The following is a 23968-nucleotide window of genomic DNA, read 5'->3' as shown; positions in this document are numbered from 1 at the left end:
TGTTTTGTCCTCGTCTACGGTAAAGTAGGCTATTTAATTTTGGCCTTTCACTAATGTTAAACTTTATAAAAGGACATCATGTAGGATTTCATAGTAAAATTATAACGTTTTCTAATGGGCTTTTCGTATTTATGAGAAAGTCTCTCCAGCTATCATTATTACGGTCTTGGATGCTTTTGGTTCCATTTATGCCCCCAAGTGGTAGAGATCAGAGGTTGCATTAACATACCATAGGATACTCTTTGCTAGTGTCATCAGCATAATAACCAATCCGTTTAGCGAATCCGCATCACGTGCTATGATTTCGCCCAATACAAAAATTGCTAGAGTTTAGTAACTAAGCAACGTGCAGTTTGCGGGTATATCGGGTGAAAGGAAAACAAATGGAAGATAGCGTACTAGGAGTCACATTAAATAATACAATTAAACAAATAATTTAAAGTATTTATATTACAACAATTTATTATATTCGCGTCATGGTGAAATTACGTGCCAGGTGTATTGTAGTCGGTAAGATTGTTTATATGATGTAGCAAGTTAGCTTTGATAAGACTGTATCCCAAATAACTGTTTATGTATAAGTAAGGGCCCTGCAAAGTGTATAACATATGTTCTTATACATTGATTTTCTAGTGCACTACATAGCCATTAGTGAGTCATTTGGGATACAGGCGATGTTTCTTTTTTAATGCAAATAATCAAACAGTTTTATTTAATTCAGGAATTAAGTTTGTTTAGAGTTAAAATATTTACATTTATTTGTGGGGGACAATTGGTTTCTGCATCTTTGTTATACTTAACGATTAAAATACCCACAATACTTGTATTTTTCTGCTGTAACACAATCTGTAACACAATTGAACTGAGACGAACTTGGATTATTCATTTGGTGCTGTAGAAAACTCCATAAAATCATTTAACTTTGTGCCTTTTTATTTCTTTAGTGGTTGGGTTGAACGGAACCCCTTGAAAAATACATGGAACAGTGTACTCCTGCCAAGATTGGAATCCAAACCCAAACTGTCACCTTAGTTTGACATGATATTTGGTGATGGTCAGATTTAATGCAAGACCCACCAAAGAAGAACAGTCTTCATCATTTCAGTAAGGCTCATTCTGAGGAACAATTCAGCAAGATCATTTATCACTTAATTACTGAGTTGATAGTTATTAGGCATAGGTGTTGTAAAACCAGTCCTGGTAAACACGACTGGAGATGGTCTGAGAAGAAATAGTGCATGGAGATAAAATGTAATAATAAATAACTGTTTATGTATAAGTAAGAACCCTGCGAAGTCTATAACATAGTTTCTTATACACTGATTTTCTAGTGCACTACATAGCCATTAGTGAGTTATTTACAGCAGTTCGTTTTTAATAAAAGAAAATCAAACAGTTTCATTTAATTCGGGAATTAAATTTGTTTAGATTGCAAATATTTACATTTACCTGTGGGGGACAAGTTGATTTCTGCATCTTTTTTATACTTAACGATTAAAATACCCACAGTACTTGTGTTTTTCATTGGGGTGTTTCTGCTGTAACACAGTCTGTGAAACAATTGAATTGAGACGAACTTGGATTATTGATTTGGTGCTGTAGAAAACTCCATAAAGTCATTAAACTTTGTACCTTTTTATTTCTTTAGTGGTTGGGTTTAACTGAAGCCCTTGAAAAATACATGCAACAGTGTACACCTGCCATGATTGGAATCCAAACCTTATTTTGAGATGATATTTGGTGAGATTTAATCCAAGACCCACCAAAGAAGAGCAAGAATTTTTGGTGTTCCTTGAATTTATTTATTCAGACACAAAAACGTCATAATAATCCCATGATTGTCATATATGTATTTAATTATTAGGACTTAAACGTCGTGTCTTTCACACTTAACGTCACTGGTTACACAAGATTCACCAGTTTTCACAGGTCTTTAATGTCAAACACAGTCATGGACAATTTAGTATCAATTTACCTCACTTGCATGTCTTTGGACTGTGCGAGGAAGCCGAAGCTCTCGGTGGAAACCCACGCAGACACAGGGAGAACATGCAAACTCCACACAGAAAGGACACAGACCGCTCCACCGGGGAACCAAACCCAGAACCCTCTTGCTGTGAGGCGACAGTTCTACCCACTGAGCCACCATGCCGCCCGATTGCCATATAACGTTCTGTCAAAGTATATGTTAAACTTTGACTTCATGTGTGTGTGTGTTGGTAGGAGATGCAGCAGTAGGGAAAAGTGCATTGTCTCAGATGTTCCGCAGTGATGGGGCACACTTCCAAAAGAATTACAGCATGGTAAGAACAGTCTCCATCATTTTAGTAAGCCTATTTAGTAAGATTACTTATTACCTAATTACTGATTTGATAGTTATTAGGCATAGGTGTTGTAAAACCAGTCCTGGTAAACAGGGCCGGAGATGGTCTGAGAATAAATAGTGCACTGAGGATGGAAATAAAATGTAATATAAAATAAAATTGCTTTTTTGCACATTTTATTGTGTTGTGTTGTGGTTTTGTCTTAAACTGGATATAATTAACATGTTAGCCATAAAGAAAAAGTTAAATACAAAAGTATTCAGATCCTTTGCTGTGGAATATAAATCCTGAATCCTCATTGCTCATTTTTGTTAGACAGAGCTTATAAAATAATCAATTATTGTAATGTTTCAACCACTTACTAGACCACAAATTTAAGTAATTTCATTCGTAATTTCATACCTCAGCACAATCAGCTACTTTTGATAAAAGCCTTTGTTAACTCTCCGCCACTCTACTTTGGCCAAGTGGTAGAGCATTCTGGCTGAGACTGGAGTTTTTGGTGCAGTCTCGTTTCTAGTAGGATTGAGATTGGTTGTGTGGGAAGGTCATTGCAAAAGCTTAATTGTTGCCTGACCTTTTTATTCCAGCTTTATTATTTATTAGGATTTTAACGTCATGTTTTACACTTTGGTTACATTCATGACAGAAACGGTAGTTACTCGTTACACAAGATTCATCAGTTCATCAGTTTAATGTCGAACACAGTCATGGACAATTTTGTATCTCCAGTTCACCTCACTTGCATGTCTTTGGACCGTGGGAGGAAACCGGAGCTCCCGGAGGAAACCCATGCAGACACGGGGAGAACGTGCAAACTCCACACAGAAAGGACCCGAACTGAGCGGCCACATGAACAACGATTGGCCTGTTGTTCATATAGGGGTGGGGTATTGAGCCGGACTCTCTCATGACTGCTGCAACTACGACCTCTGCAGGCTGATTGATGGCGCCTGCACAGAGACGGGGAGAGAGTGCGCTTTTCAATGGGTGCAAGGCACACAGTAACACCCTGGACGGGGCACCAGTCCATCGCAGGGCAGACACACACACACACACCCATTCACAATTCAGTGTCTCCAATTAACCTGACTGCATGTTTTTGGACTGTGGGAGGAAACCCACACAGACATAGAGAGAACATGCAAACTCCACACAGAAAGGACCCGGGCCGCCCCACCTGGGGATCGAACCCACGACCTTCTTGCTGTGAGACGACAGTGCTACCCATCAAGTCACTGTGCCGCCCCATTTATTCCAGCATAAAACTACCACCAGTATGCTTGAAAATAGGTACGGTGTTGTTGGATTTGAATGCCTTACCTTTTCTATTCCAAACAAACATCTGATCATTGTAGCTAAATAACTTAAAGCTTGTTTCATTGGACCACAAGACTCTCTAGAAGGCTTTTTCTTTCTTCATGTAATAAACATGTTTTTTCAAGGTCTTATTTATTTATTTATTTATTTATTAATTTTCAATTTCGGAACAGGGGCTTTCTTCTGTTTTTATTTTCTTTTACCGCATCCACTTTGAGATGTAAAACTTGACTGTGGACAGTGATTTATGCCAGCTCTGATTTTGGTGGTTCCTGAAGTACATCTGCCCACCTGGACTAATTAATATAAGGTGGCAGTTTGGGTTTTCTTCCAAAGTGACTACTGTTCCACTTATGGCTGGTAAAGCTGTGTAAAAATTGTAATGTTTCTGAGATCTGTTCAGGGCTTTCTAATCTTTTTTGTTGTAATGCCTTTGGCTTAGTCCTATGGGTGCAGTCAAGTTACCCCTTGGGCTGAAGTCAGTCATAATCACGGTCAAGGAATCTGAAGGACAGGTTGAAATGTAAAGTTACATTACTGTATTATTTTTTAGAAAACTAACACATGTAAAAAAAGTCTTTATCTTGGACGAAGAAGTATGTGGTTTACCATTTAGTCACTGTAAAGGAGAAGTAACTGAATGTTACTGCCAATGGAAAAAAGAGATTGTAGGTTTGCTTGTATCCTGTAGGTAATGTCTCAGACTCAGACTCAGCTTTATTGTCATTCAAAACCATGTACATGATTAGAACGAAATGCAGTTACTTAGGTCTCGGTGTGTGTAACATAATAAAATATAAATAACAATAACTATGTTAAGTATAAAATAAAACTGGAAGAAATAACTAAGATAAAGTATTTTAATATTTACATTTGCAAGTATTGCACAAGAACTACAGCAGCTTTATGTGAATTTAAAGTGCATGATTTTAATGTATCCTGTATATTTTAAATCATATTAATATCCAAATCAGGGTAGCACAGTTCACGGCGCAGTGGGTAGCACTGTCACCTCACAGCAGGAGGGGCCTGGGTTCGATTCCCCATCCACTCCCTGTGTCTTAGAGGGTTTCCCCTGGATGCAACGATTTCCTTCCACAAGTCAGTACAATGAAATTCTTTTTTCACATATCCCAGCTTGTTTGGAAGCTGGGGTCAGAGCGCAGGTCAGCCATTGTACGCCGCCCCTGGAGCAGACAGGGTTAAGGGCCTTGCTCAAGGACCCAACAGTGGCTGCATAGCTCTACTCACTAAGCCAGGGTTTTTTAAACCTTGGGTCATGGCCCGAGCAAAAAATAATGAATCACAAAGAAAAATAATAATAATTAAATAAACTTGTATGTGAACGCACCCTTTGTAAAGGATTTATGTTGCATCTTGTATAGAGAAAGTAAGATGCATTGTGTTGCCTGGGTTGTGTATAAAATCGTGAACACAATGTGGGAAATGATGGGGGGAAAAGTTTGAAAAACCCTGCACTAAGCTACCACTGTGTGTGTGTTTGTTTGTTTTTGTCCTGTGATTGACTGGCGACCTGTCCATCCTGTGTCGCTCAGTGAATTGGGCCCATTGCGACCCTGACCAGGATAAAGCACTGGTAAAACAGGCAATGACTGAATTAATGAATAATATCCGCTACTTAAAAAAGACTACAGATTTGTCTGTACATCTGTAGATCTGTAGAGGCAGAGAACCAGGGCGAACGAGTAACGTGGGTTAGTGAGTAGAATGACTTACTGTGTGACTGTTCTGTGGTTGAAGCTCGTCGATTGAGTTCTATTGAAAAGTGATGAAGTGATTTGCATACAGAGGAGAGGGACGTGGAGCACTGTCGCACATGACTGCCTGCATCAGCATGCTGCAAGCCTACAGGTGACAGCAACGTCAATAATTTATACAACCACTGCAGTAATTGGTGCGTGTGTGTGTGTTTGTGTGTGGTGGCTGCTGGAGTTGGAGGTCGTAGTATAAGAGAGACAGATTTGCAGGCATGGGTACAGTGCCAACGTGCTCAGCATGACAACAGTAAAGCATTGTGTTACACAGCAAGGTAATCAGAAAGAGAGAGCGCTAACACGGGTCAGATAGGTGAACCGAGCATCAGTAAAGATCATTAAATATGACACATGCAGGCAGATCGATTGATAGATGGACGGCACGTAGGCAGGATTTGAAGGGCACGTCGTAAACGATGGCACTCATGGAAAATGTCGGCCGGCTTGTTAGCGAAGCCGGGGCCGACTGTTTACGAGAAATGAGCTCTCATTGACATTCGGGAGTGTGAGTGCGTGCAGCGTTACCTCTGCCAGCTGCTGCACTTTTCCAACATTACGTTCCTTTGCCGTCTCTCTACCCCCCTTAATCTGTCTGAACAAAAACTTAATAATGCCAGACCATTTAGAAGCATGGATGAGGAGACTTTTGAAATGTCTATGGTGGTGCAGAGTTAAATTATGCTAGCCCACTACCATTGGGATCCTGGGTTCAAATCCCTAGCGGTGCTGTCAGCGAGGTGAGTTGTCTACAAACATGATTGGCTGTGTCTCTTGTAGCCAAGGACCGAGACGGATTAGCGTGGTACTGCATTGCGCCCAATGATTCCAGGAAAACAAGACCCACCTTGATTTTCTCAGAACATGCAAACTCCACAGTCCACACAGAAAGAACCTGGCCCGCTCTATCTGGGAATCGAACCCAGGACCTTCTTGCTGTGAGGCGACAGTGCTACCCTCAGTTTAAGTTAGATCAGTACGCCTCAGCCACAGCTCATAGATAACCTTACTTTCGTCTTTAAACATTTCTTGAAGGCGCTCAGGTGGCGCAGCAGTAAAACACACTAGCAAACTCATCGGTTCGAATCTCAGCTCTGCTACCAGCAGGCTGGGCACCTATGCGAACATTGATTGCCTCGTTTGCACGGAGGGTGTCGGAGCGGATTCCTTATAACTGATTGATAGTGCCTGCACAGAGACGGGGGATAATAGGATCAATAATAGGATAGGAGCACAAAGCCGAATCACATATGAACTCACCTCATTTGTATTTGTATGGGGAGATGGAAATTTTAGGTTGGTATCCTGCAGATACTGCAGTGGGTAGCATTGTCACCTCACAATAAGACGAGCCTGGGTTTGATTCCCCATCCAGACAGCCAGGGTCCTTTCTATGTGGAGTTTGCATGTTCTCCCTGTGTCCCTGTGGGTTTCCTCTGGGTGCTACGGTTTCCTTCCACAAGTCTGTACAATGAAATTCCTTCTCCACATATCCCAGCTTGCTTGGAAGCTGGGGTCAGAGTGCAGGGTCAGTAATTGTATGCCACCCCTGGAGCTCAAGGACCCAATTGTGGCTGCATAGCAGAGGCTGGATTTAAACCGACAATCTTCCAACTAATAGCCCAAAGCTCCACCCACTAGGCTACCACTGTGTGTGCGAGTGTGTGTTTGCCCTGTGATGGACTGGCGACCTGTCCGTCCCGTTTCGCTCAGCGAATAGGGCCCGCTGGGCACCTACATATGAACTCGTCTCATGCAGGTGAAAAGATGCAGTGAGCTACTTCACATGTGTCGGAGGGGGCCTGTGTTAGTCATGGCTCTCCTCAGTCAGGAGTGGAGATCAGCATCAGTAGAGGGGAAGCGTAATGCAATCGGGTAATTGGATATGACTAGGTTGGGAGGAAAATTGGGGCAAGTTCCAGCAAGTCATACAGGTCTAAAGCACCCATATGCAGTCAGGCTGTTTTTACCATGTTTAAATGTTGGTGTACTGTTCTTTCCATAGTATGCTGTATTTGCTTTCGGCAACCAAAAGGTTCCAAATGTGGTTCCAGTTTGATTTGTCTATAAAACATTATCCCAAAATGTTTGGTGATCGATAGCTCTGATGTTGCAGCATTAAAACACGCTACCCCACCACTGCTGCCATCGCAAGATTTGGAGTTTGTATCTCAGCTCTGCTATCAACCAGTCGGGCACCCGCAGACATAACCAATCATGTAGTAGTAGTAGAGGAGATACAACTGGATAACTGGATACAACTACATTGGGAGGAGGGCGGTACGGTGGGTAAGTGGGTAGCACTGTCACCTCACAGCAAGAAGGTCCTGGGTTTGATCCCCCAGGTGTAGCGGTCTGGGTCCTTTCTGTGTGGAGTTGCATGTTCTCCCCGTGTGCTCTGGTTTCCTCCCATTGTCCGAAGGTGAGGTGAATTGGAGATACTAAATTGTCCATGACTGTGTTGGATATAACCTTGTGTACTGATGAATCTTGTGTAATGAGTAACTATCGTTCCTGTCATGAATGTAACCAAAGTGTAAAATATGACGTTAAAATCCTAATAAACAAACAAACATTGAAAGGCAAAGGGAGTAAATGCATAAACAGAATGCATAAATGGAAAATGTTCTGGGATCATCCAGGTTCTTTCTTGTCGGACGATGTTCATCTTCTTTAGCTGTTATTTACTCCCTGCTGCCTTTCCCTGAAATTCATTTCTGCTTAGTCATCTTCGTATAATAAAGCCATGAATGCAGATGCTATCAAGGTGTTATGTAAAAACAGTAAGCTAATTTAGATTTAACATTGAGTATTAAGACTGGATTTAGATGTACTAAGGTCAGCATGCTTTCAGAAAATCGACTTCCCAAGCTGTTGCAATTCTGTGTCAGAATGCGATTCATAACGAAATACAAGCAAGCGACGACTTTCTCTTAGATTGGATTTATACTCTGTAATGTGAAAAGACCTCCCAAACAGATGCGAACACATAAATGGTGTTTGTACTGTGGAATGGTTAAAAAAGAACACAGAGGATATGTCACTGTACAGTTTAGAACAGGGGTGTCAAACTCATTTTCACAGAGGGCCACATCTGCATTATGGTGGCCCTCAAAGGGCCGATTGTAACGAATCCTGCTGTAATTGCAGTCTGCCTTTTCTTGGAGGCTAAATTCTGTGTTTGGTGTCAAAATTCCAAATTTATACTGTATGTCTATAATGTACGTCTACATTTATATTGTACTGAACACAAGAGACGTACCGGTTTTTCTTCTTCAAGCACAAACTCGTATTCACATTCTCATATTTCATTAAATGACCTCCTTCTGCTTCAGTTTTCTCTTCTTGTACATTGTGGGATTATTTGTAAATATTTCTCAACATCACTTGTTGGAAAACCGCCTCAGTTAAACGCTGATGTGGAAACATTGCCATTTGTGTATTTTAAGACAAATCATACGTCATCTAAGCTCTCGAACGATAATAAAAACTCCCTGTAATGTGGAAATATTCTACAAGTCACATTTTCAACAGAAATTTACACTGGGTGTGTTCGAAAACCTAGTGAGCTCTCTACATAGACAGCATTTTACATCATCCTACGCGCGCTCCCATGAAGGAGGCTGTTCGAAATCCTAGATGCCTACTAATGCCTATTAAAATGTTGTCTATTAAGGCAGGGGTTCTCAACTGGTCTCAGCCCGGGACCCACATTTTCTCATGGTCATTAAGTCGCGACCCACTTTTATAGAATACAAACCAAACAAATTTATTTTTGAAAAATAGCCTTCAAAAACACATTTAAACATACATATGCATGCAAAGTGAATTTAAGAGCAAGTTTTTAAAGAAACTGAGGAGGACCATGCCAACTGCATGTATAAAAGTTACTACAATAAATTTAAATATCAAAACTGCATAAAATAAATAAGGCTACAAAACAAGATGCTTTCACCTAACCTGTCTTTTGTGGAAGTCAGTGAGACAGTTGGGCATGTACTTTACTTCTGATCAGAGTTTCAAAGTCTGGGGTGACAGTAGACAGAGTTACTCTCAGATCATGCTCAGTGTTCAACTTGTTTCTCTGCTTTGACTTGAGCTGGACCAAGGTAGAAAAGCCACTTTCACAAAGATAGGTAAGATGCCCGGAGTGCATGTTCTTGTTTGGAGCAAGATGCTGTCAGACACTTCTGTGATACCTTCAGCTCATGAAGTCGTCTTTGAAAAAACTCCACCGGCTTGTCTCTACATGTGGGAGGTTTCGTTTGTAAATGTCGCATTAGTTTGGATGGTTTCATGCTCTCATGTGCCAGCACTTCATTACAAATAACACACTGGGGTTTCTGTCCGTGTTTGTCCTCAATGAACGAAAATCCACATTTCAAATACTCCGGGTTGTATTTGCGTTTCGCCATCTTGCCTCCGAACATCATCACAAATTTAAAGAGAAGGGTAACCGGTATGGTGGTTACCATGGCAACGAGAATGCTGTGCGCGTCTGATGCGTGCCTCTCTCTGTCTCTTTTTTTTTTTCCAGATAAAAGACGAGTACAAAATCAGATGAGCATTAATTATTTTTAAATTTTTTTTAGTGTATTTATTTTTTACAAGCTGTCCGTGACCCGCCCAGAACGTGTCCGCGACCCACCAGTTGAGAATCGCTGTATTAAGGTATCTTAAAATTTCAATGTTATTTTGACTCCAGGACAAGTGAGCATCCGATGCTGCCTTAGCGGCCAAGGCAATCCCAGCATTCATTGCAGCACAACTTTTCTCACAGAAAAAGTTATTTCAAATGTTTCAAATGAGTTATTTTCAAATGTAAATAAATTATTATTGATTTTTAATTTGTATAAACGTGTACAAGTGTCATTTATTTACAAGGCTCATCAGGGACAGTTTAACTGTTTTTGGTACACGGAGGGAGATGTTATTTGACATGCTAGCGTGTTGTGCCACCTCATCCCATTGGTTTGAATGGCATGATGCTAACTGTGTTAGCTTAGTAAGCGAAACCCGATGTTATCGCTGTCTAAGTAGTGCGTTCGATTAACCTGCCTTATAAACCGATGACTTATTAGAATCCTCTCTACTGAGGCAGCTGCCTGTGTAGACAGTAAGACAGCAAGGCAGCTCACTAGGTTTTCAAACACACCCATAGTCTATTGTAAAAAGTGCTATACAAATAAATCTGACTTGACTTGACTACATTTGGCTTGTAACTGTGTCAAGTGCTTGTGTAATGTGTATCGCTCCTTGACCCAATTTCTCCAGTCACTGATTGTTCACCAAGTTTGAAAAGATGGCTGGCTAGTCAAGGGTGTGTTCGAAAAGCTAGTGAGCTCTCTACATAGACAGCATTTTACGTCATCTTACGTGTGCTCTCGAGAATGAGGCTGTTCGAAATCCTAGATGCCTTAATATGCTGTCTAGTTAAGCATCTTAAAATTTCAATGTCATTTTGACTCAAGAACGAGTGAGCATCGGAAGCGTCCTTAGTGATCAAGGCAATCCCAGCATTCGGTGTGGCAGCTCTTCTCTCACAGAAAAATAGAATAAACATGGCTGACGGTGCGGAGAAACGAACGAAGTTATTTTCGAACGTGAATAAATTATTATTGATTTTTAACTTGCACAAGTGTTTTTATTTGCAAGTTCAGGCTTGTCAGCGAATGTAACCGTTTTCGGTACTCGAAGGAAGATGTTAGTTGACATGCTAGCGCGCTGTGCCACCCCATCCCATTGGTTTGAATGGCAAGATGCTAAATGCTAAATGCGAAACCCGATAGAATCGCTGTCTAAGTAGCGCATTCGAATAACCTGACTTAAAAGTCATTGACTTATTACAATCCTCTCTACTGAGGCAGCTGCCTATGTAGGCAGTAAGACAGCAAGGCAGCTCCCTAGGTTTTCGAACACACCCATAGTGTGCACCACCCAATAACTAGCTGCAAGCTAAAAACCAAACTATGTGCTAAACACTCTACTTAACAGTGAATCAGCGTCTCTTCTTTGCTCCTGAATACTGAATAATTACTAATTCACTGCATGCCCTTTTTAAAATGTGCCCCCGTGGATTAATGTCAGCAAAATTTTAAAGTTCTTATGCATAGACGCCTCCATTACAATACTGACAGGTTCATATAGCGACGTTCCTTGCTGAACAAAAGAGCAGCTGAGTCACCAAAGAGATCTTATAGGCCGACAGAGCCACTTCCATGGCCACAGGTGTATAAAACCAAGCACCCAGGCATTCTTGTGAAAGAAGGGGTCGCTCTCAGGAGCTCAGTGAATTCCAGCGTGGTACCGTGATAGGATGCCATCTGTGCAACAAGTCCAGTCGTAAAATTTCCTAGCTACTAAATATTCCACAGTCGACTGTCAGTGGTATTATAACAAAGTGGAAGCGATTGGGAATGCCAGCAACTCAGCCACGAAGTGGTAGCCACGTAAAATGACAGAGCGGGGTCAGCGGATGCTGAGGCGCATAGTGCGCTAAAGTCGCCAACTTTCTGCGGAGTTAATCGCTACAGACCTCCAAGCTTCATGGCCTTCATGCCTGCAACATGTTTTTGATCACAATATGTAAACAGTTTGTCCAATTGGTGGCACAAATGGAATCGGAGTTCAGTTAGATAGGGCACACAGGTAGCGCAGCGGTAAAACATGCAAGCCCACCAGTGCTGACATCTAGGGCAGTTGTAACCTAGCGGTTAAGGTACTGTCTAATAATCAAAAGGTCGCTGGTTTAAGCCCCACCACTGCCAGCCTGCTGCTGTTGGGCCCTTGAGCAAGGCCCTTAAGCCTCATTTACTCAGATTGTATACTGTCAGTACTGTAAATCAAGTAAAGGCATCTTCTACATATACATATACATATATAATACTATGTTTATATATAATAAAATACAAAATAAATGCATTTAGCAGATGCCTTTATCCAAAGCGACTTACATTACAGTTACAGTCTGAGCAACTGAGGGTTAAAGGCCTTGCTCAAGGGCCCAACAGCAGCAACCTAGCAGTGGTGGGGCTTGAACCAGCAACCTTTGGATTACTAGTTCTGTGCCTTAATCACTAGGCTATGGCTTGCCCTGGTTCATCCAAAGAATGTCATAAATGTGACAACATGGTGTTATAAATATTATCGATCGATGGTGCCTGCACAGAAATGGTAGACAATGGATATCTGTTTATGACTGTCCGTGCACAATACGGATCTCCATATGAACCTGCCCTACTCAGGTAAAAAGATGCTGTCGGCTACTGCACGTGTCAGAGGGGATGTGTGTTAGGCATGGAGTGGAGGTCAGCAGCACTAGAGGAAACAAAATATGATCGGGTAAATGGATAGGACCAGATTGAGAACAAAATTAGGAAAATTAAAGCACAGCAACAAGCAGTAAAAACTGAATCTCAAAGCAGCAGATTTACAAGGTGCACGATGCTAAGCACCACCACCACACTCCACAGGAAACAATGTCTTACACAACCTTTGTCCCTTGTCTTTAAGGTAATACGTACTTCCTAAGTAATGTCTTTTCATTGTTGTACCCGTTGTGTAAGTGGCTGTGTGTAAGAGCTTCTGCTGAATTTACAGCTGCAAATGTCATTGTAGTCTCAGTTGTTCACATTTGCTATAAATGGTTTTATTGCACATTACATTGATAAACCTGTGGGTGGATTATTGTGTGTGTTTTACTGCAGACAGCTGGTGTGGAGCTGCTGGTAAAATCAGTCAACATCTCTGACACCAGCGACAGTGTGGTAAGTACATCTATCGATTCAATCACTTACTCATTCACACACTTAAGTCTGCTTATTATCTCAGTCACTCACACATACGTATCTGTACACTGTATGGACAAAAGTATTGGGACACTGCTTCTAAGTATTGAGTTCATGTGTTTCAGCCAGGGCGGCACGGTGGCTCACGCCTCACACACAGCAAGAAGGTCCTGGGTTCGATCCCCAGACGAGGTGGTTCGGGTCCTTTCTGTATGGAGTTTGCATGTTCTCCCCGTGTCTGCGTGGGTTTCCTCTGGGAGCTCCGTTTTTTTCCCCACAGTCCAAAAACATGCAGTCAGGTTAATTGGAGACACTGAAGTGCCCTATAGGTGAATGGGTGTGTGTGTGCGTGTGTGTGTGTGTATCTGTGCGATGGACTGGCGGCCCGTCCAGGGTGTTACTGTGTGCCTTGCGCCCATTGAAAAACTGGGATAGGCTCCAGCACCCCTTTGCGACTCTAATTGGATAAGCGGTTAAGAAAGTGAGTGAGTGAGTGTTTCAGCCATAACAATTGCTAAATGGTGAAATAAATCAGTCATAGCAGTTCTAGCCTAGTGGTTAAGGTACTGGATTAGTAATCTGAAGTCGCTGATACAAGACCAGTCACTGGTTCAAGCCCCACCACTGCCAGGTTGCTGTTGTTGGGCCCCTGAGCAAGGCCCAATTGCTCAATTGCTTAGACTGTACACTGTCACAGTACTGTAAGTCGCTTTGGATAAAAGTGTCTGCTCAAATGCTAAACATGTTAATATAAAAAGAAAATTATATGCTTCCAACTTTACATCAACAGTTTAAGGAAGGTCCTTTCCTGTTCCAGCATGACTGTACCTCTGTGCATAAAGCAAGGTCTATAAAGACATAAAGAAAAACTTGGTTTAAAGAAACTCCAGTGGTCTCCACAAAGCCCTGACTTCAGCCCCACTGAACGGCTTTTGGAATAAACTGGAACATCAGTGTTCCCAACCATACAAATGTTCTTTTGACTGAATGGCCACGTATTCCCACAGACATACTTCAAAGTCTTGTGAGAAGCCTTCTCAAAACAGTGGCTGCTGTTATAGCTGAAAATATCACGTAGACCTCACTCTACTTTAATTCCATGTTTTTTAAATGGGATGTCCAACAAGCACGTGGTCAGGTGTCCAAATACTATTTTAAAATTTTATTTATGCATTTTCTCCCAATTTAGTGTAGTCAATTTGTCTTCCGGTGTTGGGGGATCCCTGATTACAGTCGAGGTGGGTATATTGCTGCTCACGCCTCCTCCAACCCGTGCGCAGCCCTTAGCGGAACCCTTTTTCCACATATGCACTCTCTATGCCTCTCTATTTGCTAATCAGGGTCCTCACCCAGCGTTTGAAGACCCCACCCACATAGTCCGGTCATCCTGCCCTAGCAGAACCGTGTCTGCTGCAGGCACTGCCAATTATGTCCGCTAGATGGCGCCCAGTCGACCAGTGGCAACGTTGAGTTTCGAACCGAGGAGTTCAGAATCTCGGCGCTGGTGTGCTAGCGGAATATCCTGCTGCGCCACCTGGGCGCCTGAAAATGTAAATTTAAAACAATAAAGGAAATTATATGCCTCCAACTTTGCAGCAACAGTTTAAGGAAGGTAATTTCCTGTTCCAGCATGACTGTGCACAAAGCAAGGTCTATAAAGGTCTACACACATGAACAAAAGCTTGGTTTACAGAAACTCCAGTGGTCTGCACAGAGCCCTGACCTCGGCCCTAATGAACAGCTTTTGGAATGAACTGGAACATCAGTGCCCAGCCATATTAATGCTCTTTTGATTGAATGGCCACAGATTCCCACAGACATAATTCAAAGTCTTTGTGTGGCTGTTGTTATAGTCCAACAAGCTCATGGTCAGGCGTCTAATTACTTTTGATGTTTATCTGCTTTGTTTTAGGAGCTGTACATCTTCGACTCAGCCGGACGAGAAACCTTCACGAAGGCCTGTGAGAAAATGGTGAGACAATTTTACACAAAACGATCTGAAGTTATTTTTCCGTTAGTGTCATCGGGATTAAAGAAAAAAAGAAAACAGGACCAGGCTGTTATTTAAAAGTGTGTTCAGAAGAATGTGATCAGGATATTAAATACACTTCTGAATAACAGTTTGGCCCTCTTTTTTAAAGCTGCAATTTGTACTGTTTGTATTGTTTGGCCTCTCTAGTTAAAACAAAGTGGATTCAGAGATTTGTTGTTTATAGACCCCTTGACTTGTTGCACACCTTACTGTGCTGTGGATTTAATTTTTAATGTATATTATGGATATTTTACCAACCAGTCTATACTTAATCACCCATAATGATGAAATGAAAAGGTGTTTTTGAAGTTTTTTTGAAAATCAAAAACTGAAATCTTCTATACAAAATACTTAAGTATTCAGACCCTTTGCTGTGGCACTTCAAATTGCACAAAAACAAATTACTGCAATTTTTAACTTTTTTTCGAATACATTTTTTTAAAAATAACGTGCCACATTTCACACAGTCATTCAATAACACTCATAAATTGAATGATAGAATAAATGGAAGCTACAATATACAGCACAGCCTACCTTAATAGTTGAATGTAAACCTAGAACATTCAGCGATGGTGTGAGGCTCCGTCTCACATATGAAAATTTTCATCCGTGTTTTGACACCCCCCCCCTCTGCGTCCACAGAATCGATTGGGAGTCTAACAAACTCAGTTACATGAGTAGTGTTTTTCTAACTGAATTGCCGTAGGATTGCTAGGACCGCCTCATATTGCAAATTAACCAATAAACTTAAGGCACTTGAATGCTACGCAGACATAAAATGCTAAATCGCCAAACATAAAACTTAAAGTTTAAATTTCACAGCAAATTACATATCACCCGGGAAGCGGCTAATTTTACGGTCCGTGATGCGATTTTCATGGGCCTTACTCATGGGGTAACACTTGACAAAAAAAGTGTAGCAAGATTTAAACTGCATCACACAAAGACCACCCAGCGTTACTTAATTTGGGCTCCTTTAAATTAAAGAGTGGGGTGGAACTCCAGGGTGACGGCTGCTTGAGTGTGATGGATGTGAAGCTGTGAGCATCAGTTCTATGTTCTCGCTGCTTCAGTACACCTGATTAGACTCAGTAAAGACCTCAGTAATTAGCTAATGTGTTAGAGCAGGGGAAACGGTAAATTGTGTAGGGCTTTGGGTCCGCAGGAACGCCAGCACTTGAACCACTTATTTAAAATACACACACAAATGTAAGATCTTGTGGGGTTTTGGCTGGTTTCCAGTACTGTAATGAATTCCCTAACTGTATTGGTTATGAGCTTTCCTCTCACTGCACTGCTGGACTAATTGAGCTCCAGCATATATTTGCTGAATGAGGTGGTTTTTGAGTGTCGGCGTGAGCCAAAACAGGACTAATATGCTGTCAAAGTTCTGACCCACTCAGACACGGACTCCACAAGACATCTAAAGGAGTCCCGTTGTATCCGGTACCAGGGTGTTACCAGCACGTCCTTCAACTTCTTTATGTTGCATTATAGGAGTTAGCATGGGGTCTTTGTGGACATAGAGAGATTGGGTCTGTCCGAAAACCTAGTGAATTCTCTACATAGACGCATTTTACGTCATTGTACGAGCACTCCCGAGAAGAAGACGCTGCCTACTGAGGTACCTTATTTTGAAGCGATAAACTGACTAAATAGGCAGACTAAACTGACTAAGGCTGACTAAACTGACTAAGGGCAGTGGTAGCTCAGTGGTTAAGATGCTGGACAAGTTGGGCCACCACTGTTGGGCCCCTGAGCAAGGTCCTTAACCCTCAATTGCTTAAAGTGTAGTCATAATTGTAAGTTGCTTTGGATAAAAGCATCTGCTAAATGCTGAAAATGTAAATGTAAATAACAAGGGAGCATCCTTTAGCAGTGAAGGCAATCCCAGCATTCAGTGCGGCACAACTTTTCTCACAAAAAATGACAAATGCGGAGAAAAAATTTATTATTATTTTTTTTTTAAACTCTTTTTTCCCTTTTTCTCCCCCTTTAGCACATCCAATTGTTCAATTTGCATCGTGCTTCCTCTCTGTCTGTGCCGAACCCTGCCCTGACAGAGGAGATGGAAGCTAACCCCAATTCCCCTCCGAAACTTGGGCAGCAGCCGGATGCATTTTTGCCACCCGCACATTGACGAGTTTGGCGCCACCTAGCGTTGCATGCGGAGAGACACACCCTAAGGGCACTCTTCCACATCTCTGTGTGGGCGCCTCTAATCAGCCGGCAGAGGTCGTAATCGCATTCTGACAGAGAGAGACCCACATCCGGCTCTTTGTCCCACCCCCCAACTGAGCAACCGGCCAATCGTTGCTCATACAGCCACTCGGCCTTGAACCGGGTAGGCAGAGCTGGATTTGATACGAGGTACTCAGAATCCAGCTCTGGTTGCAGCGTGTCTTTTTACCGCTGCGCCACCTGAGCGGCCCCGAGAAAATGAATTTTCATTGATTTTTAGTTTGTATAAAGTGTGCAAGTGTCATTTATTTGCAAATTCGACCTTGTCAGTGACAGTTTAACCATTTTCAGTACACAAAGGGAGATATTAGCTGGCATGCTAGCGGGTTGTGCCGCCTCAGCCTATTGGTTTGAATGGTCTAAGGCTAACTATGTTAGCTCAGTAAGCGAAAACTGCGGTGGTAATCGCCACAATCGCTGTCTAAGAAGTGTGTCTGAATAATCTTCCTTATAATGTTGTTTAATGTCTTATTAGAATCCTCTATACTTGGGCAGCTGCCTAGGTAGGTAGTAGGCAACAAGGCAGCTCACTAGGTTTTTGAACAGACCCAATATGTTAAACTCCACAGGCAGTAACCTAAAGTGCTGATCGAACACAGAACCATGTGTCCATGTGCTCCCACTCCCATTTTTACTAGCCACTGTATAGTCAGGGTTCAGACACAGGGCTCAAGACAGGAACACCCTGGACAGGGCGGCAATCCATTGCAGAGTTCCGGCCACCCCCTCTTATACATTGCCAATCCTGTCTGTGTAGACACCCAGCCGGTTGATAGCAGCGCTGAGATTCTGCACCACTTGAGCGCCTCAGTTCTTTTATTTTCTCAAAATGAATGATGGTAAATTGACTGAACTAAATTCTACTTAAATATGAGTGAGTGCCTGTGTGTGAGTGAGCGTCTGTCACTGGGTGATTGATCTGAGTCCTGTTCAGCATGGGACCCACCTCAAACCTGACTAAAATGAATAAATGAATGACTGTATTTAGTGCACGTTTGTGTATGTGTGTGTTGAATAAGTGGGGGCAGCCGTCAGTGGTGTGCCTGGTGTTTGACATCAGCAATCTGGACTCGTTCAACAACTGCAGCCGCTGGTTAGAGAGAGTGCGAGCTCACTGCAATGGACTGCAGCTACCAGGTATGAAAACACCCTCGTATGAACAACCACTCATAACTGTGATGAGCTTTTTTTGAAGTGTGTTTGAGAGCAACCACAAATCAACATTGCTCATGGTACCAAAACCGCAAGCCCAAAATATTAAAATATACTTATAAACTTTATTTAAATTAATCTGCTGTGTAACTTGCTTCCTTAATACAGGGCTTATTATGGAAGGATGATTAACATACAAACCTCATTTCTAAAAGGTTGGAGCATTAAAAGAAACGCAATAAAATTAAGCATCTGGGACTTTATTATTAAACTTAATTTATTATTAACCTTTAGTAACTGACAAAACTATAAATAAAATATTTTCAATGTTTTCACTGATTTGATTTAATTGTATTTTGTTCACAAAACAAATATAGAAGTTGATGTCTGCAACACACTCAAAACAGTTGAGACAGAGGCATGTTTAATGTATAAATTACACCTTTTAATCAGTTGGGAACTGAGGAAAGTAATTGTAGTTTTGCTGGTGAATTTTTGTCAATTCTAGCTTAAATTTCAGCAGCTCAACATTCGGTGTTCACAGAATCACGAAACGGCCACTTTTACCAATTCACCATTGAAACATTTGAATATACTATAAACATATTACTCTATTTTGGCATTTATTGTTATTATTATTATTTTTTGATAGTGCCATCAAGTAGATTCTAACTCCTAGTGACATAAATATATAATGTTTCTTCAGAATATCCTGTTTTCTGTCTGGGTCTTCAGAATTCCCAATGACTTGTTTATTATTCTATTAATTGCATCCATCCATCCTTGTGCTGCCTGTCCTCATCCTCTTACCTTCAACTTTTCAATCATAGTTGTCTTTTTCCAATGAATCTGTTCTTTGCATCATGTGTCAAAAATAATACAATCAAAACTAATTTATTTGCACTCTTGTCATTTAAATATAGATTTTACAATTTCCCAAAATGTCCCAACTTTTCTGCAATTGAGGTTTGTGAATTTAAAGTGGCTCTATACACTCTATATACATAAAAAATGGTCCTAACAATAAATCATTGGTCAGAAAATAAGTAAGAAGTAAGAAAATGCACCTCCTAAGGCCTGTATTTGTTCGTCACTGCTTAGCTCAGTAGTTAGGGTACTGGTACTAGTAATCAGAAGGTTGCTGGTTCAAGCCCCACTACAGACAGGTTGGTAAGTGTTGGGGGAAAAAATGTAGAAACAGGGGTCTTCTTATACTTAAAGATACATTAATAAATACTGATATAAACCTCAAACACACACATGTCTGGGTGTTTAAAATTGTCCAAAATATCTTCTGGCTTGGTTAAGTATCTTCATCTCTCCTCAGCTTTCTCTGTGTAAAATTGGTTATTAGCTTTTTATGCAATTCAAGCCTGAATAGTTGCAATTGTAGTATATTGTGAATGCAACTAGTGTCATTGCTTTTTTATTATATAAAGTACCATAAGATCTTATGAAGATTGGTTGTCATTCTTTGTACTGTACACTCATTAAATCAGTGTTAGAGAGTCATTTATAAGGAAAAACGATTAATTGTGGATTATGATTTAAAAACACTACTGCTGGAATTCAAGGTTTGAATCCCCAGCTGTACTATTGGTTGGTCAGGTGTCTACATACAGACATGATTGGCTATGTCTGGAAGGTTGGCTGAGGCCCTGGAATGGATTTGTGTCCTGTCCAGGGTGTGTTACTGCATTGCATCCAGTGATTTCAGAGAAGCAGGACCCACCTTGTCCCTGACCAGGATAAAATGGTGGTGAGACATGAAAATCAAATTAGAAAATATGTTATATTAATATATACAATATATTAATTAAAAGGAAAAATGTTAAAAAAAGGAAAAACTTAAAATAGCTCCCTCCAGACAAGCTGGTGGTTAATGAACACTTAGCCATCATGTCTGATCTAACACTAAGTGCTTGTGTGTTAAAGGTGTGTTAGTGGGGAATAAGTCAGACCTGGCATCCAGGAGAGAGGTGGATGTGGCCCTGGCACAAGAGTGGGCACAAAACCAAGGCCTTCAGTACTTCGAGACCTCTGTAGTAAGTGCCCTAATCTCCACACTATTATATCTCATTTATCATTATGCTAAACCTTTTTCGATTTGATGTCAGTATTACAGGGCTGTTTTGAGTGCACCCATTACAGAGTACAGGGTACAGTGATCTCCTGTCATGGTTGGAATGCAAAACAAGAGGAAATTTGCCTAAATGTTCAGATGTAATCCAAGCACATCCAAAAATTAGATCAGCCTTAAAATAGAAGCTGTTGAAATATGGATGAGTCAGGAAAGCTTTATGACTCAGGAAGACTTAAAAACGAAACCTTGAATCACTTTCATGCCCGACTTAAGTTTGCTGATTACATTGACAATATTTATGTATTTATTTATTAGGATTTTAACATGTTTTACACACTTTGGTTACATTCATGACAGGAACGGTAGTCACTGGTTACTCAAGATTCATCAGTTCAGTTTTTAATGTCAAACAATTTAGTATCTCCAATTCACCTCACTTGCACGTCTTTGGACTCTGGAAGGAAACCGGAGCTCCTGGAGGAAGCCCACACATGCAAACTCCACACAGAAAGAACCCAAACCACTCCACCTGGGAATCGAACCCAGGACCTTCTTGCTGTGAGGCGACACATGGACAATAAGGAGCATGACACTATAACACTAGCAGCATACTGTTCCTGTCAAAGAAATAATGCAGAAATCATTAAAATCCCAAGTCTGCCATTAAATACATCTCTTTGTCTCTTAGTGTGCATTCACATGAAAACGTTTTACAATTCGTTCACCTCAAGCCTCGTCGCATTTGTGTGGAATAACCGTCAAATCCACTCTGAAAGCTCCACATGTATCCGTGTTTAGCTGGATGTTCCTCACTGTTTCACTTTTAAACTTGTGTTACAGCTCGGGGTGCCGGAAAATGCTGAGAATCAGCTTTTCCGAGAGAGGCTAAAAGAATGACACAGGAACACTGAACCTCTCTTAATTATTACTGCTTATAGGTTCTCTCCACGAATGAAATTCCTCGGTTGTTATTTTAAAACAATTAGTCACGTTAAGCTTCGTTCACATGAAGCATTGTTTGTTCTGCCTGAGTCTCTTTTACCACGTAATATTAAACAGTTCGTCTTATTGGAGGCGCTTTGAAAAAGGTCAGCAGCACACTGGGTCAAAGTTCAATCAGGTGAACTTAAAGCACTACAGCAATTGCAAAAACACCGCCACACTCCATAGGAAACAACGGCACAGACGGCGCGGTTTTGCTGCATCTCATGTGAATGCACCACTACACATGTATATAATCACGTGACTTCAATTGTATTAACCTAATATTCTTGTGTGTGTGTGTTGCAGAAAGAAATGGAGAACTGTGACGCCCCCTTCCTGAGTTTAGCCCAAGCATATTACGATCTGTATCAGGAACGAAAGCGGATCACGCAGAGAATCTGTTAACACACCACACATATCGACAACCACAGTGTCACCATCTGTCTGTACCTCACCAATACTTCTTTTTAACTACAACACAAGATCTAGCATTATTTTTTTGATATTGGGATGCTTTAGAAGGCATCCCAATTTATACTGGAGCATTTTAAAGAATAGAGGCAGTTTCAGTAGTTTACTACTGAATAATAACTTAATTATTACTGAATGAAATTCCCAAACTCATTCCTTTAAATGGTCACCAACAGTGCGTGACCTAGAGGAAGGGTCAGAAAGGAGATGGGACTCAGAAGAATGGAGAGAGCACGAAGATTGCAATTCAGAGTAGCCAATCCGGAGGAAACCAACATGAACATGTCAAACCCCTTACTGACAGTGTCTGGGGAAAAGGTTTGCCTTGAACCGTGTGCATCGCCCACACTTTTAAAGTGGGTTTTGCACAAGTCATAACTTCCTTTTAGCCTGGTAGTCTACGTAGTGGGTAGAGCTTTGGGCTACCAACTGAAAGGTTGGGAGTTCGAATCCCAGCTCTGCCATGCAGCCATTGTTGGGCCCTTGAGCAAGGCCCTTAACCCTCTTCACCCCAGGGGCGCCGTACAATGGCTGACCCCAGCTACCAAAACAAGCTGGGTTACACGGAAAAGAATTTCGTTGTACTGTACATCTGTATATGTTTATATGACAAATAAAGGCATTCTGCATTCTTCTATAAACATGCAGAAGGTGGCATGGCTGCTTTTAATTCTGCTTAGATGTAAGTGAGTGATTGGGGGACTGTGTTCCTCTGCATTCCTGATCAGGATGGTGGTTAGTGAGAAAAAATTAGTTATTTTAGATTTGACACCACAATAAATAAAAATATTATAATATACAGTATATAATACTTGTGTTCTGACTGCCGAGTTTTTAAACTCTTAGTGCTGAATTCTAGTCAGGCGCCACACTTCACTGAGCAAAGCGGGTGCAGGCAGTTCAGCCATGATGTCTGTATCCCTGTCATCAGCATGACGTGACGGATGTCAGAATAAACGCTGAAGCACGCTATGCAAACAGTTATTGCTTTCTCAGGGTCAGTCTGACGCAGACTTGGACACGGAGAAATCGAATAAAAGAGCCGTAACGTCATGTAACACACACTCACACGTGCAGTCATAGAACCCGTGTGTCCTTGATGTGTGCTTAGGGCTCTACAGCATTACACAGCGAGGTGCGTGTGCGCGCATGCGGGTGCTTACGCCTCACAGCACATCTATGGCGACGTAATCTAATTTCACACACTGTATTAACGCTGCCCTCTCCATGGGTGCAAGGGCCACGATTATTAGATCCATCAAGACCTACTGTGAGCCTGCAATCCGAAAAAGATTTGCACCGTATTAACAGAACGGCGGTGACTGGGATTGTCATTTTTACTAAGGTGGCACTTTCATTTTTCATGAATACAAAAAGCTAATAAAAGAGTTATTAAATCTGTGCTCATTCTCTAAAACACATATCCCAGCGTCTTCATTTAAAGCCCGAGTGAACTGGCACTGTGACTCTGGGCCATACAGAATAATAAATTACAAGAAATTACATTCTTGCCAGGAGGTATCCTTAGGTGTAATGGTTCCAGGCCTGGGAAAGATTAATTAGATTAAAAATTATCCTCCACTGGATCTGTTTGATTATATTGTTCATTCCCAAAGTGCATTGGTGTAGATAGTACAGAGGGCTGTTTCACAGCGCAAGATAACTCAATAATTCTGGCTTTTTATTTTCACATATTTATTTATTTATTAGGATTTTAACGTCATGTTTTACACTTTGGTTACATTCATGACAGAAAGTGTAGTTACTCGTTACACAAGATTAATCAGTTTACAAGTTTATAC

The 23968-nt window shown here is 41.3% G+C and overlaps 1 protein-coding gene across 2 annotated transcripts; it reads left to right on the top strand.

Moving 5' to 3' along the window:
• The first annotated feature begins 365 nt into the window (after nt 1–365).
• Nucleotides 366–22816, top strand: ift27 (intraflagellar transport 27 homolog (Chlamydomonas)). Of its 2 annotated transcripts, none has more exons than XM_062996913.1 (7): nt 366–510; nt 2224–2303; nt 13123–13182; nt 15116–15175; nt 18496–18613; nt 20564–20673; nt 22002–22816. In XM_062996913.1, the coding sequence occupies exons 1-7, from the start codon at nt 477–479 to the stop codon at nt 22098–22100; spliced, it is 561 nt and encodes a 186-aa protein (XP_062852983.1). In that variant the 5' UTR covers nt 366–476; the 3' UTR covers nt 22101–22816. The 2 variants fall into 2 exon arrangements, with proteins under 2 accessions (XP_062852983.1, XP_062852982.1); XM_062996912.1 differs by lacking the exon at nt 366–510 and adding an exon at nt 945–1104.
• The last annotated feature ends 1152 nt before the right edge of the window (nt 22817–23968 follow it).

This window comes from Trichomycterus rosablanca, chromosome 6, assembly GCF_030014385.1.
Source record: "Trichomycterus rosablanca isolate fTriRos1 chromosome 6, fTriRos1.hap1, whole genome shotgun sequence".
Taxonomy (NCBI): Eukaryota; Metazoa; Chordata; class Actinopteri; order Siluriformes; family Trichomycteridae; genus Trichomycterus; species Trichomycterus rosablanca.
Note: the sequence above shows the minus strand (reverse complement) of the source record. Positions and strands in the feature narration are given on the sequence as shown.